Raw genomic sequence first — 18,693 nt, 5'->3', positions numbered from 1 at the left:
GCATAATACCTTTTTTATTAATTAATTAAAATGGAATATTGGGTAGCAGCAGAATTTTGAGAGCAATGATACTTTTTTCTCAGGTTTTGTTTCATTTACTTTGAAAAATAATATTTAATACGCTTTATAGTAACCCTTGCCAGTGTAACCATGCTACATTGTAACCATAAAAATTTGAATTTGGTTGTCATAAGCATATAGTAATAACATCAAATTGCCCGCATCCAATTGAACCCCCAAAGAAAATGCAAAATCCATTTAATTATGTAAAAATATATGTATTTCGTTTGAAAATGATGTGCGACGACATGAAAATTATATGCAAACGCCTTACAAGCGAAGAACAAAAAAATTAAATGTTAAACCTTAAGATATTAGCATCTCTCTTGTTAGCTTAACTTATCAACTAGCTTAGTCAACTTAGCGTAAAACAGTAAATCATAAGAGACGAGATAAATACTTACCAGTGTGCAGTACACTGAACAAATCGATTGAGTTCGAAAACAGAATAGTCATGTTGAGGAAAACTTTCGGATGTTGGAGAACTTCTTACTTCGGGCGATACAAAAAATATATATATACTATATACTTCCTATTTACTATTTTCTAACTGCTACTTATAGCTACACTATGAATTTGTTTTATTGTTTAGGCTTATATATCAATTTATATCAATATATATATTTAATGCGGCCTTTATAGCTTTCTATATGTACATGTAAACGAGTTATCCGATGTGTTGGTGTGTGTGTGTGTTGTGCACATAAAAAAATTGATTCAATTACACAATTTTGCGTAGTTTCAGTAAAGTAGAACTAGGATTTAAGGTTTTCCGTTGCATAGGATTTGTACTTGCAAGTTGCTCGCATGTTTCGTTACAATCTAGCCTAGCGCCTTCGCGTGGCGACTGTGGATGCGGTCAAAGATGCTCCTCCTGGTCCCGCTGCTCCGCCTCCAGTTCCCGGTGATCCAGCTGCTCCCGCCGCCGCCGCCGCTCTGCTCCTGGCACTGTAGCAACTGATGGCCGTAATCAGATTGCCGGAATTGCCACTGCTGCTGCGCAACGACCAGCGCTTGTTCAGGTGATCCGCCGCCGCCGCCAAGGCCGCCGTATACGCGCGCGTTCCAATCGCCAACGTGGGCACGGCTGCATTCAGTTTTTTCGGCGAGGGCGGCGGACGCGCCGAGATGGCTCCATTGCAGGCCTGCAGGCGATTTGGTTTCGCATTCGAGGCGGATGCACTGCCCACCAGTCCACTGCCGCTGGCACTGCCACTCAGTGTGCTGCGCCGCAAGCTCCTCCTTTGCTCCCGATCCTCGTGACTGCGTTTCAGGCGCCTTGCGCCCGAACCGGGCGTACCGCCGCTTCCCCTGGACGTGATGACCGGATTGGCTGGGCTGGTGAAGCCGGCTGGACTGCTGCCTCCGCTGGCTGGTGACGAATTGCTAGTGGGCGTGGCTGATCCACCCGACGAGGCAGGTACATTTCTTGTCCTCAGCGTGCGCTTGGTCATGTCCAGACCCAGGCCCACACCCACACCGGCACCCAGGCCCATGCCCAAGCTGCAGAGGCTGCTGCGCAGCTGCCTCTTGTTCACAGCACCGCTGGCCGTCGAGCTGTGACTGCGACGGGTCATCATCATCGAACTGCTGGGCACAACATTGCCAGCGCTGTTTCCACTCGCATTGGCCACCACATTGACGCTTCGTCGACGATTGGCTGCCGACGCCGTATTGCTGCCGCCACCGGCCGATCCTCCGCCGCCGCCTACACGCCCAGCTGCTGGATTGCCAGATGCTCCGGCTGTGCCGCCGACCGTTTCACTGCTGTCTCCATAGGCCACAATGGCCGCAGCACTGGATTGTATGAAGGACTTTGGCTTGACATGTTTGAATATCTGCCGGCGACGCGTCTGCATGTGCTGATGGTTCTCATTGGGCACGTTGCGATAGCGTCGCATTTGGCGGATTCGCGGTGCGGACATAGAGCCACCCAGACCACCAGATTCAGCGGGCAGAGCGTCAGCCATCGTCGTATTCGCCACGGCTACGGGCGAGTGCTCCGAGTCCTGCAACTTTTGAATGCGCTCAAATATGTAGTGCACCGCATGGGCGTCCTCTTTGCGGATGTCGGCCACTGTATCCAGCACAGCAACAAGTCCTTGTTCCTGTTTGGCCTCCTGCTTCATCGGCAGCTTCTTCTCCTGCTTGGCCAGAGGTTTATCCACCTCGGTCAGCATTTCCTGAACCTTCATCGGCTTCATCTTCTCCACAATCTGCTCGGGCACCACATGAGTTGGTGTGGCGGGCAACGTGGAGCTCACTTCATTGTCCTGCAACTCCTGTTCGTGCTGCATTTCTATGTCTATTACTCTGGACTCCGACTCCCGCTCCTCCTCCTCCTCCATCACTTCTCTTAGCGAAGCACTCCACTCGGTGGCAGCTGCGGTCACTGGGAAGGCGAACTCGTGCTGTTCCGAACTACTTATGGCCTCCACCTCCATTTGGTCCATTTGCTGCTCGCGCTGATGCTGCTGCTGCTGCTGCTCCAGGGCTACCTGCTCCTCCTCGGCACGCTCCTGCTGCAGCAGAGCATCCAGCTCGAGCAGCTCCGCCGGTTGTTGTGGCCACGATTCGGTCAGCCGCTCCCTTTCACGCCTGGTCTCCAGTTGGGTCAGCGAATAACCCTCTTGCTGCTGATAGTGCTGCTGCTCCTGGATGATCTCCAACATGCTGCGGTCCACCACAACGGATGCGGAATGGGCTGTGGCTTGTTGGGCTACTGCTTCTGCTTGTGCGGCGGCTGCAGCTGCTGCTGAGCGAGAGCGTGCCTCCTGTTCCTCCTGCTCGTTCAACAGCGAGTTGTATGACTCGGCGAAACTGTAGCTGCTCTCCAGATGCTGCTCTAACTCGCTCAGCTCTCGATTTTCAGCCGCTTCCGCTGGACTTATTGCTGGCTGGGCAATGCTGCTGCCATAAATGGCGCACTTGTCAATGCTGGTGTGGGAGTACAGGTCCAGTGCTGAGACATTGATTCGATCTGGTTCGGGATCGGGTTCCGGTTCGGTGACGCCGCTCCACGAATTGTTGATGGTTGACTTGCGCCACGCTTTTCTGGGACTAAACAAACTCTGCTGCAGAAGACCCACCGATTTGATTTCCTCCTCCTCCTCCTCCTCCTCCTCTTCTTCCACCGTTTCCTCATCTTCCTCCAGCTCGTCCTCGTCCAAACCGAAGTAGTCGAAGTCGCGGAAGGCTTCCGGAGGCGAATGCCGCTTGGCCAAGGCACTGTACGGCTGGTCCAGCACATACTCATCCTCCTCGATGATAAAGTCGGGGTAGTTATTCTCCACATCCAGTGGCGGCAGCTCCTCGTCGTCCTCCTCCAGCAGTAGCTCCACCTCCAGGTCGGTGTCGCGTGCCATCGCGGATTGGGAGCGTGCTGGCGTTGTGGGCGTGTTGTTGTTGGCCGCTGGTGTTAGTATCACAGTCACAACGGACGTGTTGTCCGCCCGCATCTTCTTGGCGGCCCAGGTTTTGAGGGCCTGATCCACCAGCGCCTTGCTGGGATTCATGACGTCCTGTTCGTTGAGTATCTCGCCGATTAGATGCTCCTTCCTCACACTGTCCACCGCTTCCTGGGCGGTCACCACATTCCACAGGCCATCGGTGCCGAAGATTAAACATCTGCAGGGAAATTATTCAATATTTAGAAATCCAGCAGCGTAGCTAGCGGCGTATAGGAAATACTTACCTAAAGGTACTGGGATCGATCTTAACCACTTTGACATCCGGATCGGGACTCACAACGAACTCCTTGAAGCGGGAATTGTAGCTCCAGAGATCGCCCAAGGAACGAGCCACTGCCAGAAAGGGTATATCATCGACCAGGGTTCTGCGGCGAATGGGACCGCGATGCATTGGATCCCTGGGTCGGTTCCACACCACACGCGGTACACCCGATTTGATGGCCACATTGCCACCGGCTCGCTGGATTCTCGTCTTCTCCGCCAGTGACTCCGGCTTGTGGTCCGTGGTCAGTGGACGAGCGCGCCAGTTGCGTTCGCCTTTGTTCTGGTAACCCAAAACGATCCCAGAGTCACCCACATGACCGATGTAGATCTTCTCGCGACGCATGAAGGCCACTGTGGCAGTGGTGCCGGCGGTGCTCAGGTGCCCATTGGCAGTTCGGGGCCATTTCTCTGCGGGATTGCGAATGGGGAATACCAGATTATAGGCTTTTCTATACATCCAACTTAACTTTTATGTATGTATTATAAGTCTTATAGAATCGTGGGTGTTCTTGTTAAGAGTTGATGTGCAAACTACATAAAATGTAAACAGAAAACCTGATATACACCAACAAAAACAATTCCAAATAACTAAATGCATATTCAAAAGTAAAAGCTAAATTTCTACTTAGATATTTAATGAGACAATGAGTAATAGCATTTAAACAGCCACTTTACATCATGAAAGCAGTTGAAAAATCATTTTCCAAGGCCCCTGGATTTTTGGCGCTAAACTGAATATTTCGGAATATAGAAATGACGAATATTGATATTTTAAACAGATACACACATACAAAGGTGTATCTGCGTTTCTGGCATCCCTTGAATTTCTGTGTACATTGTTTTTGTTATGCGAAGAGAAAATGGGCACACATTTATTTTCTTTTCCCTTTCCCACTACTCGCTCTCTCACTCGCTCCATCTCTTTCGTTCTCGCATTTCGAAACGCCTTGGTGGGCTCGCGCCACCATATGGTCGTCCCGCTCTAACTCACAGTGGGGTTGCCATGCTTGGCGAGAGTACAGCCATATGGCAAGCCCGTGGAATATTCCACTCGCGATAACTAAGTGTGTGTGTGTGTTTGTGTATCTGTATCTGCTGTACTTGTATCTCTTTGGTGTGGGCTGACAATAGAGATGAGCAATTGAGCGATGGTTGAGTCATCGCCACGCACGGTTGCATAATTACCTAGAGATGGAAGACCCAAGGGAGCAGCTCGGGACTTGGGGTCATTATTTTTTTTTGTGTGGGGGGCGAAACGGCAACCCTGACAACGGGGACTTACGCGGTTTGAATGCCGCCAACTGGCAGTTATTTCATTTTTCGCGCATCTCTAACGGTCGCTTGGCAATGGCAAACAATTTGGAAATGAAATTGCATGAGAGAAGGCAAAAAATACAAGTATGCCAATACGGTGCATGACTTTTGTTTGGTTTCCCTCAACCTTAAGATGGCTTAGTTTCGCAGCTATTTCGTGCTCACCTTGTTCCCGCCACATGGCGAAATGTGTGGCGATGTATCCTTCGCGTATGGCCCGCAGGACATCCTCATCGTTATCGGACCAGAACTGCTTCTGCTTGACAATCTCGAGCATGAGGTGCTCCTTGGCAAAAAGCGCGGCCTCGGGACCGCCATGTCCGTCGTAGATACCAAAAAATGCGTATTCCAGTTCGTGGGTGATCGGTGATTCCTGGTAGGCCACCGAGAACTGATCCTCCATGTACTTCCGGCCGCCCTGGCTGCATTGTCCAGTTACACGCATATTGACGCCCAGGGAGGAGCAGGGCGACGGATTACCGGTGGAAGCGGTACTTCCAGTGGCGGAGCTGGAACTGGAATTGCTGTTGGAGCTGCTGCTCGAACTGGAATTGCTGCTGGAACAGCTCTCGGGAATCGATCGCGCTGGAACGATGGCCGCCGACCGGCGCAATCGACTTTGCGCCGCTCCCCCACCGCCCCTCGAGCGGTTTGTGTTTGTTGTTGGTGTTGCTGCTGTTGCTGAGTTTATACGTTGTTTCTTTGGATTTAAAGGCTTGGCTGGTGATCCTCCCTCCACATCGACGACCATTTCCTCGGCTTCTGCTTCCATCTCGGTTACTTCCAGCTCGGGAATGGGAATGGTGCTACTCTCTGGCTCTTCCTTTTCCTGTGCTCCTCCTACCGCTGCCGGTGCAACAACAACAACACCACTGCTGGCATCCAATGCTGAATGGCACCCACTGCTGCTGTTGTTGTTGCTGTTATTATTGTTATTGTTGCTACCGCCGTGGCGAGAAGAGGACAACTGCTGTCGCGGAGTAACGGAGGCTGTAGCTGTGGCTGCAGTTGTGCCGCTATCGTCTGCATAATAGTTAATAACATCGAATTCCACGAACGGCGCATCTGAGTCCTGGAAAGTACCGCTATTCGCTGCCGTCTCCCGCAAACGAACTACCGTTCTTTCGATGGCCGACTTGATGAGGCATCTGTTGGTAGTGGTATTGGTAGTGTTGGCATTTGTGTTGGTATGGGTGCTACTGGTGCTGCTCCTGTTATTGGCGGGCAACATCTTCGTTCCTCTGTTATTTTTGTGGTTCTCCCCCGTGTTTTGTTTATGCTGCCTGCTGCTGCTTCTTCTTCTTCCGCCTTTTAGACTTCTCTGTCTCGCAGTGTTGTAATTTCCGTTGACATTTGGCACTCTCACACACACGTACAACGCAACACAACACAAAAAAACAATAAAAATATATAAAGTACAAGAAGAAAAAGCGACTTAGGCCTTTCTCTCTCCTGCTCTCGCTCTCGCAGCCCTCGCTGTGACGGGCAGTGCAAGCGAGACGACTATATGTGCTGTATGTATTTACGTTCGCCACCGAGCTTGGGTGTGTGTGTGCTCCATCTAGCGTATTTAGTATTTTGTGTTTGCAATTGGCCGCCAAAAACCGAGGAATTTCCTTTTTTTGCACCAAAACTAGGATGGAGTAGATTGTAATTTATGCTTTATCTTGTTTGAATAGCGTGGAGAAACAGCGCCCTTTTATCCACGACAAAAGACTTAATGCCCACGGCGCGCAGTTTCACCTTGACGATTTGTTGTTCGCCAACATTTTCTGCTGTTCGATTTTTCCCACGACTTCCGAACACTTTGGTTTATTTTTTATTGTATTTAAATTTTTTGGCTGTCAGTACGTCCACATCCACACACACAACAAAATTCACGGTAAATTGTTTAACAAAAATTATGTTGGAACAAAAATTAAATAGAAAGCGTGTGACCGTTGTGAAAGTAGGACGAAAATACCGCGCTCGATAGGCAATGTATAAACTAATCGCTAACCAATCGATAACAACGATGAGGGCGTTGCATCCGATGAATGTATCACGAGAGCTTATTTTTTCGGTTTTTACTAATTTATACACTAATTATAGGAATACAACTTTTTTCTGATCCTTTTAAAATTCATCTACCGTTTAAAATAAAAAGTTAATTCCAAAAAAAAAATCTGGTCTCAATAATGATAAATAGTTGGGTTCGATATATAAATTATTTTATTTTATTTAGAAAGATTAAAAACTAGTTGCATAATCAAACTTAAACGTTTTTTAAGCATATCTTATGCAAATACATTCATATAGCTAACAGCAATGACCTTGATATTTTGTTATAGATTTCTATGTATCAAATGGCAAAAAATAATACCATGAGCTACCGATACAAAGTATGATTTTCAATAGAAACAATTTTGTTAAACTCTGTATACGTTTTTATTATTTTATAATTCATTGTTTTCAAGTATCAATAATATAACTATCAACATTAGATAAAAAAAAAAAAGGGCAATAAAGGTAAATATTTGGTTTCTGTTGTTTCACAATCTTACTATCTTATTCAAAGAGTGTGTCAATAAATAATAAAATATGAAAATACAGTTGTTTAAATGCACACATTTCAAAGATTTTGTTTATAATAATGATATACCCATTATATCTTTATAAATATTTGCCTAAGCTTTTGTTTTATCGTCAGTTACAGGTCGATCGGTGGTGAATCTAAATTGCATTATATTCAATTAAATCGAATATACAATGTTTATATAGTGTGGATATGGTTAACATATGTAACTTAACTCAACTACATATTGTATATGAAAATAGATATAGCAATAGCTATACCAAAAACTTTTTGACTTAATAAACTCAATAAATATGCCATACTCAAACTTTGCTAGCCAACTGGTCTTTCGACCAATACCAATAAAAAGTTTTAATGAATAGTCTATAATTTTAAATTAAATGTATAAATTAAAAAATAAATCGAATGCATGCGAAAAGTCAGCTGCTTGTATCGTTTGCAGCTCTGATATTAGTGATGTCGGGCTTTGACTTGCACTCCATCGAATATTTACTACCGGCTATCGAAAGCGGAATTTCGGGAGGGATTTCTGATGTTCAACGGTTCAATGAGGTTTTTTACTATTTGGATTTCATATTTAACAAGATTCATCCCTTTTACCAGTTAATCATCAGCGTTACAACTCTGTTAATGCTATCGGGCCGCCGATAACAGTCATCACTGCTGCCAGACGCCGCCCGCCAGACGTGGCCTGCCAGACGCGGCCCAGCTCTGGCCAATCAGAGCCACTTACGACTCGATGTCGGCGCTCGTCGCCCGCCGTCCGATAAACCGAAATCGAATCCCGAAATCGAAGCCGTCGCTTAGTAAATCACCAGCAAGCAAACCGCTCAGTAGTTCCAGTTGTTCAGCTGTCAGGCTGATCTCTCTCCATTCACCGTACCAGTGTAAAATCCAGGCGACTACGCTTAGCGGTAAAAACACCCACACACCCACGCACAACAAACTTTATGGGGGCAAATGTTTTTTCAACCCGGTTTCTAGAGATCTTCTGAAAAACACATTCCCTATTTGCTGTTCTTTTTTTTCACGTTCTCTGTTCTCAAAATAATGAATAAGTAAGAAGAAGATGAAGTGAAAAAAGCCGCGGCGTGCTAAATTTGTATTGCGTGCAAAATTGTTACAAAAAAAAAAAACGAAAGAGAAACAAGCAAACCCATACACACGCATTCCGCATTTTTTTTTTGCTGCCCACAACTGGATTTTTTTTAAAGTTCGAAATTGGTATTGCATTAGGATTTATTTGGTGACAGCTGTTGAACTACGAAGTGAAAAAATCGCGCGCAAACAGCAAAAATTAAAAGGTAAGTCATAGAAAATAGTAAGCTAAAAATCACAAAAAACAAAAGCCGTGTGAATGTTCTTGAATGTAAAATGCAACGTTGTGCAATTTTAATAATGCGAAAAATTCCCATGGTGCAAAAGTGTGTGGGAGAACACAGGGCACATTCCGATTCATTTTTTTTTTGTGTGTCAGTTTTTGGTTTTTATTTGGAGCTACGGTGAAATCAAGTTTTCGGGTTGACGTCATTTTAATTATGCATACAAACGCAGGTAATAGTCGAACATTTTTGGTCAGCGGTTGCCTTTGTTTCCGCTTCATTTTTCGCGAACTTTCCAGCTAATGATTGATCAGCTGTCGAAAGTTTTAGCTGTTCTTCCCTTAGGCTGTGCGCAAATTGCTAATTAGAGAACAGCGCTGGTGAGGCGAGGCGAGGCAGTGTAGTCCTGTACTGAAAATTCGCGGGTTTCCAATTGCGAACGGAAATTCAATTACCCAGCGTGCATGTGTAAGCGCGTGTTTTTGCATGTGTGGGTGTGTGTTAGTCTGCCTGTGATGGCTAGCAAAAAGCGTTGCATACTTGCAGGTGCAGGTCCCGGTCCACTCCTGTCTCTCTCTCTTTTCCTCTCACTCTGTTTGCTGTCAGCCTGTCATTTCATTTTATGTCGCAGGACGACATGTGTGTGTTTAAAAAACACTGTACAAAAAATAGGGCCAAAACAAGCACAGTTTCGCGCTCATAAATATACAAGTTGTGCTCTCTTCTGCTGCCTGCCTTGCTGCTCCCCATTCCCTCTCTCTTTCCAACACACTGTTCAACTGTCAATGCAGTTTTCTAATTGACTTCATCAGAAGAGCGAGCAGAAGAAGAAGTGGAGGTAGCTGCAGCATCCATACAAATACACACATGCCGTCCCTCTCACTCCATTGCCTTTGGCCACCTGTCAACTCTCGGCTGTCTACCCCCTTTCCCCACCCACAATCCCTGTCCCTATTCCCCTCCCTTTCGCTCTCTCACACTCTCAGCGTGATTCCGCCCGCCAACAGTTTTGCCAGCTTTACCGTTATGATTTGTCTGCCCTGCACGTTACTGTCAAACGTCAGGAACACGAACAAGCCTGTTAAATCGCCACAAATTCCAGTCGCCGATTGAAAAAAGACGTTTCAAAACTGAACATAAATATGTGTACAAGGCACCGAGCAAATCGGAAATTAATGTCGTCCATCTGTTTCTGAACAGGAAGTAATCAGGTTTGAGATGGCATGTTGCACAATGTGCATTTGTAGATATCAAATCTCTTAGGGCTTATCATTCAGAACTATGCAAAGTATTGATGGTCAGATATGGCATAGTTATCATCAATGGTAAATAAAAAGTTGATTGATATAGATATAGAGTTATTATAAAACTTAAATGTACATATAATATAACGCTGAGGCTCGATAGCGGGTGCCAACTGTACTTGTGAATTCATTTACCAGCAAAAGGTGGGGCCTCATATTCTTCGTGATCAGCTGCATGTGGGACTTTGTTGGTCGCTTTAGCTTGGGAGCTTTCACTAAATTCCGGATTGAATATTGGATAGTGCCAGTGTGTTAGCACAAAGAGCCGGGTATCCTAGCGACTAAAATTGGTTGCGGTTGCTTTGCTTTGCCACGCCACTTGGCCACCTTGCCACACCTCCTGGCCACCCACTTCAGCAGCCCTTCCGCCCACTAGCACTGCCACAACCACTCCCACTCCCACATTTTCCACCCGCTGATTTTGAGGTTGCAATTGCAAAATGCCAAGCGCACTTAGTGAGCTCCGCCGTTTGCCTTGATTCTTCTCCCCCGCTTTGCTGTGCTTTTCGCAACTAATAAGCAATGCCATTGCTCGCAGAAGTATGCTACGAAAAAGAGCTATTGCAATGGAATCTCCTAGCATTTGTGTGTGTATTTGTGAGCCTTGAATTTGAATTAGTTGTTGTTGCTGCTGGTGCTTCCCAGCTTCTCTGTCATGGCCACCTACGCGCTCATGTGTGCGTGTGTGTGTGGGTGGGAGGGAGAGAGTGCGAGAGAGAGAGGGAGCTTCTGCTCAAGGCCATGTTGCAGTGCACTGCCTGTGCAGCCATCTCGCTCGCTCCATTTAATTTAAATGCATCCTGCATATGCATATTACCTGTTAATTGACATTGGTATGTGTGCATTGCCCCTCTGTGTGTTGGTGCTTGTTTGTGTTAAGATGTCATCCTGTGGTTCTGATATTTGATTTGTAATATTGCTGCTTGTATTGCTTGTGTTTCTATAATTAAATTGCCTGGCTTCTGCTCTGCTGTGCAAACGGTCCCAAAAAAGCATGCAATGCGCCTGCGTTAATAAATTGTACACAGCAAGAAATCGGGAAACACTCATAATGCAGAAAGCACAGATCACTTAATATCTGAGAAGTTTCAAACTATTCACGAAATCGTTGTGATTCAAACATGCTTACGTCATGCGAACATTGTACATATTAATCAGTTTTTCTTTCGGTGTATATGTGTGTCTGTGTCCAGCGGAGGCAAACTTTATTAAAACTCGCTCTTTAATTGAAGAAAATGCTAATAATGTTTTACGATGCGCTCGTCTCTTTTCAGTGGCGTTGCTTATCTCTTTTCTCTCTCTCTCCCTCTTCCTCTCTCGTTACAGTTACAAAGGCGAGGCGCCAAAAAGAGCCACTTTTGAAAACGGTTTGATTCGAGTAGTTTAAACACACAGTAGGCCAGAGCCTCCAAGAAAAACAGTCAAAATGTCTGATCGCAAGGCCGTAATTAAAAATGCCGACATGAGCGAGGAGATGCAGCAGGATGCCGTCGATTGTGCGACACAGGCCCTCGAGAAGTACAACATTGAAAAGGTACGAATTAAATAGTTTACAATTGAATTGAAAAGCTACGAATTGAAACCATATCGATAGTCGTGCCGAAAAATATGCAATAACATATTAAAAGTCTTGAAACAATGTTATTTTTATGATCGCACACATCTAGAATGTACATAAATAGCCTGCAAATGCCTTGGCATTCCATAAAATGTATAGAACGCAAGGGGAAAAGTTGATCGCATTCACATTGAAACAAGCCATCTGATTAGGGGATGGAAAATGTGGGAAATGGGGTTTTGAAAAAGAGAATAAGCTGGCACAACAGGTGTTTTTTAGTGGGTGGCCTCAGCAGACACAAATGTATTGATTGCCGTAAGTGTTTTTTAAATACCACCTGCATTACTTAAGTAAATTCCAAACAACTCAGTTGCTAATTCCGTCAATAAACTCGCCAATTTGGTAGCTAAATAGAAACGCATATAAGACTGGCTTAGGGCTGCAGTTGATTTGCATGTAAAATGTTTAATGATTTGGATAAATGCCAAACTCTCTGGCAGAATCCATTGATATTAAAGCCTTCGGTTGCAGGCAGGCAGGTAATTAGAAATTAGAAACTGACAGCGTTGGGATTATTATTTTGGCCCAGAACCGTAATTAAATTGGATTTACTTCTATTCGCATACGCACACGCGCACACACACACAAACTAACACACGCGCGTTGTTTTTCATTAGTTTTCCCAGCTCGGACATTGTTGCATCGCAGGGCGGGCGTTCGGAACATGTAACCCCAAACTCACTTTTCTCACAGTAAACTTGTGGTTTGCACTGCGTTTGGCAATTTCACAATTTTGCGGTGCAGCCTTTGGGTTTTCCGCCCACGTTTCCATTTCCACAGCCATTTCCCTTTGCCCCACATGCCCCTATGCACCCATGCAACTGCGTTGCAGTTTTCCTTCTCATTTTCTCCTCTCTGGGTGAAGAACTTCTTTCACAAACAATGTACAATATTTGCCTGCATTTTTTGGAAGTTTTTCGTAATTGTATCACTCTTAACCTTTGCCCTTATCATTGGCTTAATGGCAAAGGCCACAGATTTTCTTTTAGCAATTGGATGCAGCAAGCATATTTAATGTTTGATAGCAAAAATCTTTTTGCGTAATGAAAAAAGGGGTGAAAATGTGGATGTTGAATCGAAAAGAGGATGCAATCATTAGGGTTAAATGCATTCTGTATTGAGTGGAAATTGAATCAGCAGCTATTTGCTGCTGTGTGCAGGATTTCCCGCTTTTCCGCGACTAACCGCCGGTTAAAGGGGCCTGACTAACTTAAGGAGATTTTCTCTAGAGGAAGTAGTAAATCAGTGGAAGACTGACCATCATTAACAATGTCCGACGCTCATGCGAAACAACAACTAAAATAAGCTCTTGATTTAGTTGAACGCATGGAACAACAACAACAACTACTATAAGAGGAATAACAACAATAACAAAACAAGAAAGAAAAACAAAATCAGCCAGCAATGTCAACAATGGCGAAGAAATTGAATAATCAATAGATGTGCGGGGGGTCGTGGGGATTGCAATTGAAGGAGAAGTGCCAAGCACACACACACACACACTACTCGGCTGCACTGCGAGAAATTACACATTGCATGAGTAATATTCTTAGCTTAAGTGAAGTTTCCACTAGCAGCATAAAAACCGAGCCCTGAAGCCAGTATGGTTTTCAAAGCAAAGTGTTTCATCCATTTGAAAAGATTTATGGAAATTGTTTTCCCCGAGTTTCCCGAGTGCGATGGTCACAGAGTGCAGACCCTGACGGAGGTCACTAAAAATGCGGCCTGCAGGGAAATGTGGGGAAAAGCCAGCGGGTTGCGGGGTTCGAGTAGAAAGCTGCGGGCATTGCCAGCAACTAGCAGCGGGCCTTTGTCAATGCCAATGGCAGAAGACAACACACTGAGACTAAAAGCATAGCGACTGCTATTCTGTATTCTGCGATACTGCGATTCTGCTACTGAGACGCTGGCTAAATGGAATCGGAAAATGGAAAAGCGAGCGAGGGAAAAAAAACGCGGGCCCTTGAAAGCAAAGCAAAGTAAACTTGAAATCACGACGGAAGTGAATAAAGCGCCAGAGGGGTGAGGGGAACTCGTGGGAGGAAAAACACAGAGCGAGGTTCTGCTAATTGAGCAGTAAGGCAAAATGTGCGTACACAGTGGATATCGGCTAAGTCAAACAGCTTTCAAGCTCATTCCCACAACATTGCTTGATAGCTGAGCCAGCCAACTAAATCATTCCTATCAAAGTTAATCATTTAAGTAGTTGCTTTGATTTCAATAGGAAAAAGACAGTTTTTCAACTGCGGTGATTTTCACTGTATGTGCTACAGGTCCTGGAACAGCTCCTAAAAGTTGTCGTTGTTGTTGTGCCCAGGAGCTGGGGGATATAGAAAGAGTATAGATAGAGTATTGGGTGGCTTTCAGGGGGGTTGGGGGTTAACATGGAGCGGGTGTAGCAGTTAGGGCGAAATGAAACCACCCTTCGAGACACCTGAAACACCTGAACCACCTGAACCCCACCAGAACCACCTGAACCACCCATTGCGAGCCTACCTCTTGTTGCTATAAATAAAATATATGCCACACGATTGATTGCCTTTTTGTCTTTACTCTTCCTTTCTCTCTCCCTCTTCCCCTTACCCTTCCTTCCCTTCCCTTCCCTTCCGCTTCCGCATCCTCTTTCCATTGCTTATTGCATAATAATAAGTTGGCCATTATTTCTCACTGTGTGCCTGTGTCTGGTGCTGGTAATTAAATATGGATTTTTGTTTTTGTTGCTCAGCGGCGAAAAAAAACGCACACAAATTTAATTGCTTAGATGAAAATTGAAAAATTGAAAAAATGAACAATAAAAATAGAATCAAACCTGCGGCAAAGATAATGGAAAGTCGCAGAGTTACCTTTAACCTATAGATGCTCTAGATGCTGCATTGAATAATTCCGTTAGTTTCGCCAATAGTTTCGAAGATCTAATGACTTTCCGCATTTCCCAGCTGATTATAAGTTGAAAAATTCCAAATCGCAGCGATACAATGGCACATTGGGAGGGGTGGGGGGAGGTGCAGAAAACAGTTTTTGGTATCCATTAGATACGCAACTAATACTACAAAATGTGGTGTGGGGGCTAGCCGCCCCCTGAGGCGCACAAGGGTTAAGCCTGGGCCCACTTCTCTGTACCTTATGTATGTATTTTTAGGGGCGCGCAACCTTTCAGGCAGCTTAAATCGTATCCATAGGCATTATGTTGCCCCTCCCCACCCCCATCCCATTTCCATGTATTTTTGTATCTGTGTGCGTATTATGTGGGTGTGTGTGTGTGTGTGTCTGTGAGCTGCGATTTAAAGGCAAAGCCCTAAATAAGCCAACAAGAGGGCCAAAAAATAAAATGGAAAAAGGGGAAGAGGGAAAGAGGGGAAAAGGGGGAAAAAACAGCGGGGCAGCAGAATATAAATTTTCAATTCAATTATTTTCTGGTCTTATGTTTGCTTCCAAATAAACTTAATTCGTTTTTAGCAGCCAGCGCAGCAGGTGGCAAATAATATCGTACTTTATAACAATTAATTATATTGATTTTTTTAACTCGAAGAAATCTTATTGCATTTGATTTACTAAACATGCAAAGTGTAGGTAATTAAACTACATCATGAATATGATGACAACTTTGATAAAAAACACAATAATATCGATGACTTCACTCTATTGACACTCAACTGTATCAGCTTTATATGCTTTTCATATATAAAAACGAATTTAATTAGATTTTTTGTGCTCTTGTTATTATCCTTGCATTTTTTTGTTTGCTTCTCCTGTGACGCACAAAAGGCGGAAACCCAGCGGACAAATAAACACGACGAACAGTTTTGCATTCAATCGTTGGTGGTGGGGACTTTATGCATTTTTATTACTACTTTCTTCTTTTTTTGATGGGTTTTGTTTGTGATTTTTTGCGTGGCCAAAATGTTTAATCAATATGCAGGCAGCCGGCGTATGTGTATGTAAATAGATTGTGTGTGTAAAAGGCAAACACATGCACACATGCATCCACTTTTATTGGCACACATTTATCGAATCCAGAGTTTTTTCTTTCTTTTTTCTTTTTTCCATGCCTTAAAACGTGTCCTGGCTTATTTGCCGGGGCTCAAAAGCCTGGGCACATTTTCCAGGAGTGGCCCAAAAAAAATGTCTGGAAATTTTGCTTGGGTCTTTAAAATGAAATGATTAGGTTTTTAAACCCATCGTTGCTATTGCAAAACTGATGAATAACAAAGAATGTCAATCAAAAGTAAAGGCGCAATCGCTGCTGCCAAAATGTGTCAGTTACCTTCCCTAAATTATATGACCAAAATTGCAATGCCGATTTCATTAGGCTACAGGCTATCTATGTACGTATGTATATAAACGTAGATATGTTTTTAGTGGCACAGAACTGAGTGTGCACGACAACAAGAAGCAGCACTTCAACCCACTCTATGGTTACACCCAACCACCCACTCTTAACCCCTGTTGCCACTGCCTATTGTGTGTGTGTGTGTCGGAATGTTCATTTTGTATTTTTTTGGCGTTGCCAAAACAAAATTCCATGGCATTGCTAGGGGTGGTAAAGGGGAGGCCCCACCTCACCTCACCCCAAATCAAATTGAATATAAAACAATCAGCCTTATATTGTCGTCTGACACGACACAAAAATATGCACGCAATAGGCCGAAAGCAACAAAACCAGAGTGGAAAACAAAACATGTCCAAACGAAGTGCTCTGTAGAGGGAGCTCCACAAAAAACAAAAAAAAAAAACAAAATGGGGAGCAGCTGGAATGACTTAATAGCCATGATCGCCGGCGGATTTCATTACAGTGGAACTTCAGCACAGTGAAACCAATGTCCTTGCAACGTTGAAATATGAACTCGCGGGGCAGGTATCACTGTATGTGGGGATACACGGGAGTGATGGCGATGACGACGACAACTTTGATTGAAGGATAGCTAAGGCAGAGAATCGGATAATGGCACTCAGCTAAATCAGCTTTATATTTCCCTTTGTTTCCCTTTTGTTTCCTTTGTTGGCGCGCTTTTCTTCGCCTGTCCTGTTTGTTTTATTATTGCTTCGTTATTTTCACCGTTTTTGTTTTTGAGGTTACCAGGTTAAGTTTATGACTTTGCACGCATTCCCCTGCAACAATTCAACCCCAAACCCCCCTGGTTTTTTGACCCCCACCCATGACTAAATGAAATCAACTCGAAGTGAGGCGCCCAAAAGTATGGGAAAAGAAAACTTTCAAATTTCCCCAACTTTCGCAACAGCACAGTTTTATTTTCATAGTGTTCAACATGGCCCATTCCGCATTTTCCTCATTCCTGCCAACCATTGTTGGCAAACACATAATAATAATTGAAACAAAAACCTAGTGCTAATGCACTTTTAACCCACTTTCGGTTTTAGGATGTCAGCTGCAATTATTGAAAGCCGTGTGGGATAAAGATAAAATACGACGTACTAACAGATACTTTGCTGCCACTTTTGGTGACAACCCATCAATGTGAGCTGCGAGCTACCCAAACTGGGCTATAAATTTCCCTCGAAGGTTGAGCTTTTCATATTTATCTGACCTCCATTGTGCGTGTGTGTGTGCTGGCTGCTGCGTGTGTGTTTGCGTAACCCTGTGGATTTAGTCGCCAAAATCGACTGACAATGACCTTTGACATTTGCCAGACCAACCAAACTGCATGGCTTTCAACGCAATGCCTCTAGTACTTTATACTACCCACCATAAACCACCCACCCAGCCAGCCACCCAGCTATTTTGCAATGTTTTTACCATTACATTTTAGCGGCATTTATTTCAACCCTTTGCTCGGCATTCGCCTTCTAAATTGTGGCCGCATTCACTTTGTGGTTTGCTTAGTGTGTTAGTGTTAGTATTAGCATGCATAATTAGCCTTTGCCACAAGAAGAACAAGAAGAACTGTGCATTAATGTCAGCCAAATGACTTAATGCGAATGAATAACAACGAATATCATAACTAACGAACTCATTAGCACAACAACTTTTAGTTCGACACAACGCCCGCGTTGAGTTTTCCCTTTAGGCCACCAACACTTTTCGGTTGCTGCCTGGTTTTTGGGGTCACATTTTGGGTTTTACCCCCCCCGGCGACTGGGCTCCGAGAGTGGCAAGGGGGTTGGGTGGAAAATGAGTTTTTCGTTTGGCATTTTATTGAGTTTGCCGTTGCCGTTTGCCGCTAATTTCAAAACAGTTAGCAGCCACTTAGGCATTTGTTTTTTTGGCCCCCTTTTGATGGGCATCGTCGCTTTTGGGTGTTTTTTTTTGGCTTTAGTTGTTCCCATCTTGCCAATGCATTTCTGACAGCTTTATGGAATGTGGGCTTAACTTCCTCGACAATTGGCAGCTGCACGAGTGAGGGCGAAATGTAATAGATAGCCACTATGCGAAATTGAATTACAACCGAGAGCCGCAAACTTATCAATATTAGATTATAAGATGGCAAAGTTTGAAGTTTCGGCACGGCTTAACATTTACTAATTGAATTCCGTCGAAAATGTAACAAAATCACAGGAAATCTAAAAGCTGCAATAATTTTACTGGCTAAACCATCGACTAATACATTATTTTGGCTTTTCATTCAATTGCAGGACATTGCGGCCTACATCAAGAAGGAGTTTGACAAAAAATACAATCCCACATGGCATTGCATTGTCGGTCGCAACTTTGGATCGTATGTCACCCACGAGACGCGCCATTTTATCTACTTCTATTTGGGCCAGGTGGCCATTTTACTGTTTAAGAGCGGTTAAAGTATTGTCGAGT

General features: G+C 44.5%; 2 protein-coding genes across 2 annotated transcripts; one reads left to right on the top strand and one right to left on the bottom strand.

Annotated features, from left to right (window-relative positions):
* Positions 1 to 257: 257 nt before the first annotated feature.
* Positions 258 to 7,051, bottom strand: LOC120455347. The gene is made up of 3 exons (XM_039641440.2): positions 5,274 to 7,051; positions 3,755 to 4,202; positions 258 to 3,687 (listed from the first exon to the last, which is right to left on the bottom strand). Exons 1-3 carry the CDS (start codon positions 6,337 to 6,339, stop codon positions 888 to 890), a joined length of 4,314 nt encoding a protein of 1,437 aa, XP_039497374.1. The 5' UTR covers positions 6,340 to 7,051; the 3' UTR covers positions 258 to 887.
* Positions 7,052 to 8,450: 1,399 nt separating this feature from the next.
* On the top strand, positions 8,451 to 18,680 carry LOC120455486 (dynein light chain 1, cytoplasmic). Its single transcript, XM_039641721.2, has 3 exons — positions 8,451 to 8,597; positions 11,636 to 11,843; positions 18,519 to 18,680. Exons 2-3 carry the CDS (start codon positions 11,736 to 11,738, stop codon positions 18,678 to 18,680), a joined length of 270 nt encoding a protein of 89 aa, XP_039497655.1. The 5' UTR covers positions 8,451 to 8,597; positions 11,636 to 11,735.
* Positions 18,681 to 18,693: the final 13 nt, after the last annotated feature.

Source organism: Drosophila santomea, chromosome X (assembly GCF_016746245.2).
Source record: "Drosophila santomea strain STO CAGO 1482 chromosome X, Prin_Dsan_1.1, whole genome shotgun sequence".
NCBI lineage: Eukaryota > Metazoa > Arthropoda > Insecta > Diptera > Drosophilidae > Drosophila > Drosophila santomea.
The sequence above is the reverse complement of the archived record's forward strand: the minus strand, read 5'-3'. Positions and strand labels throughout refer to the sequence as shown.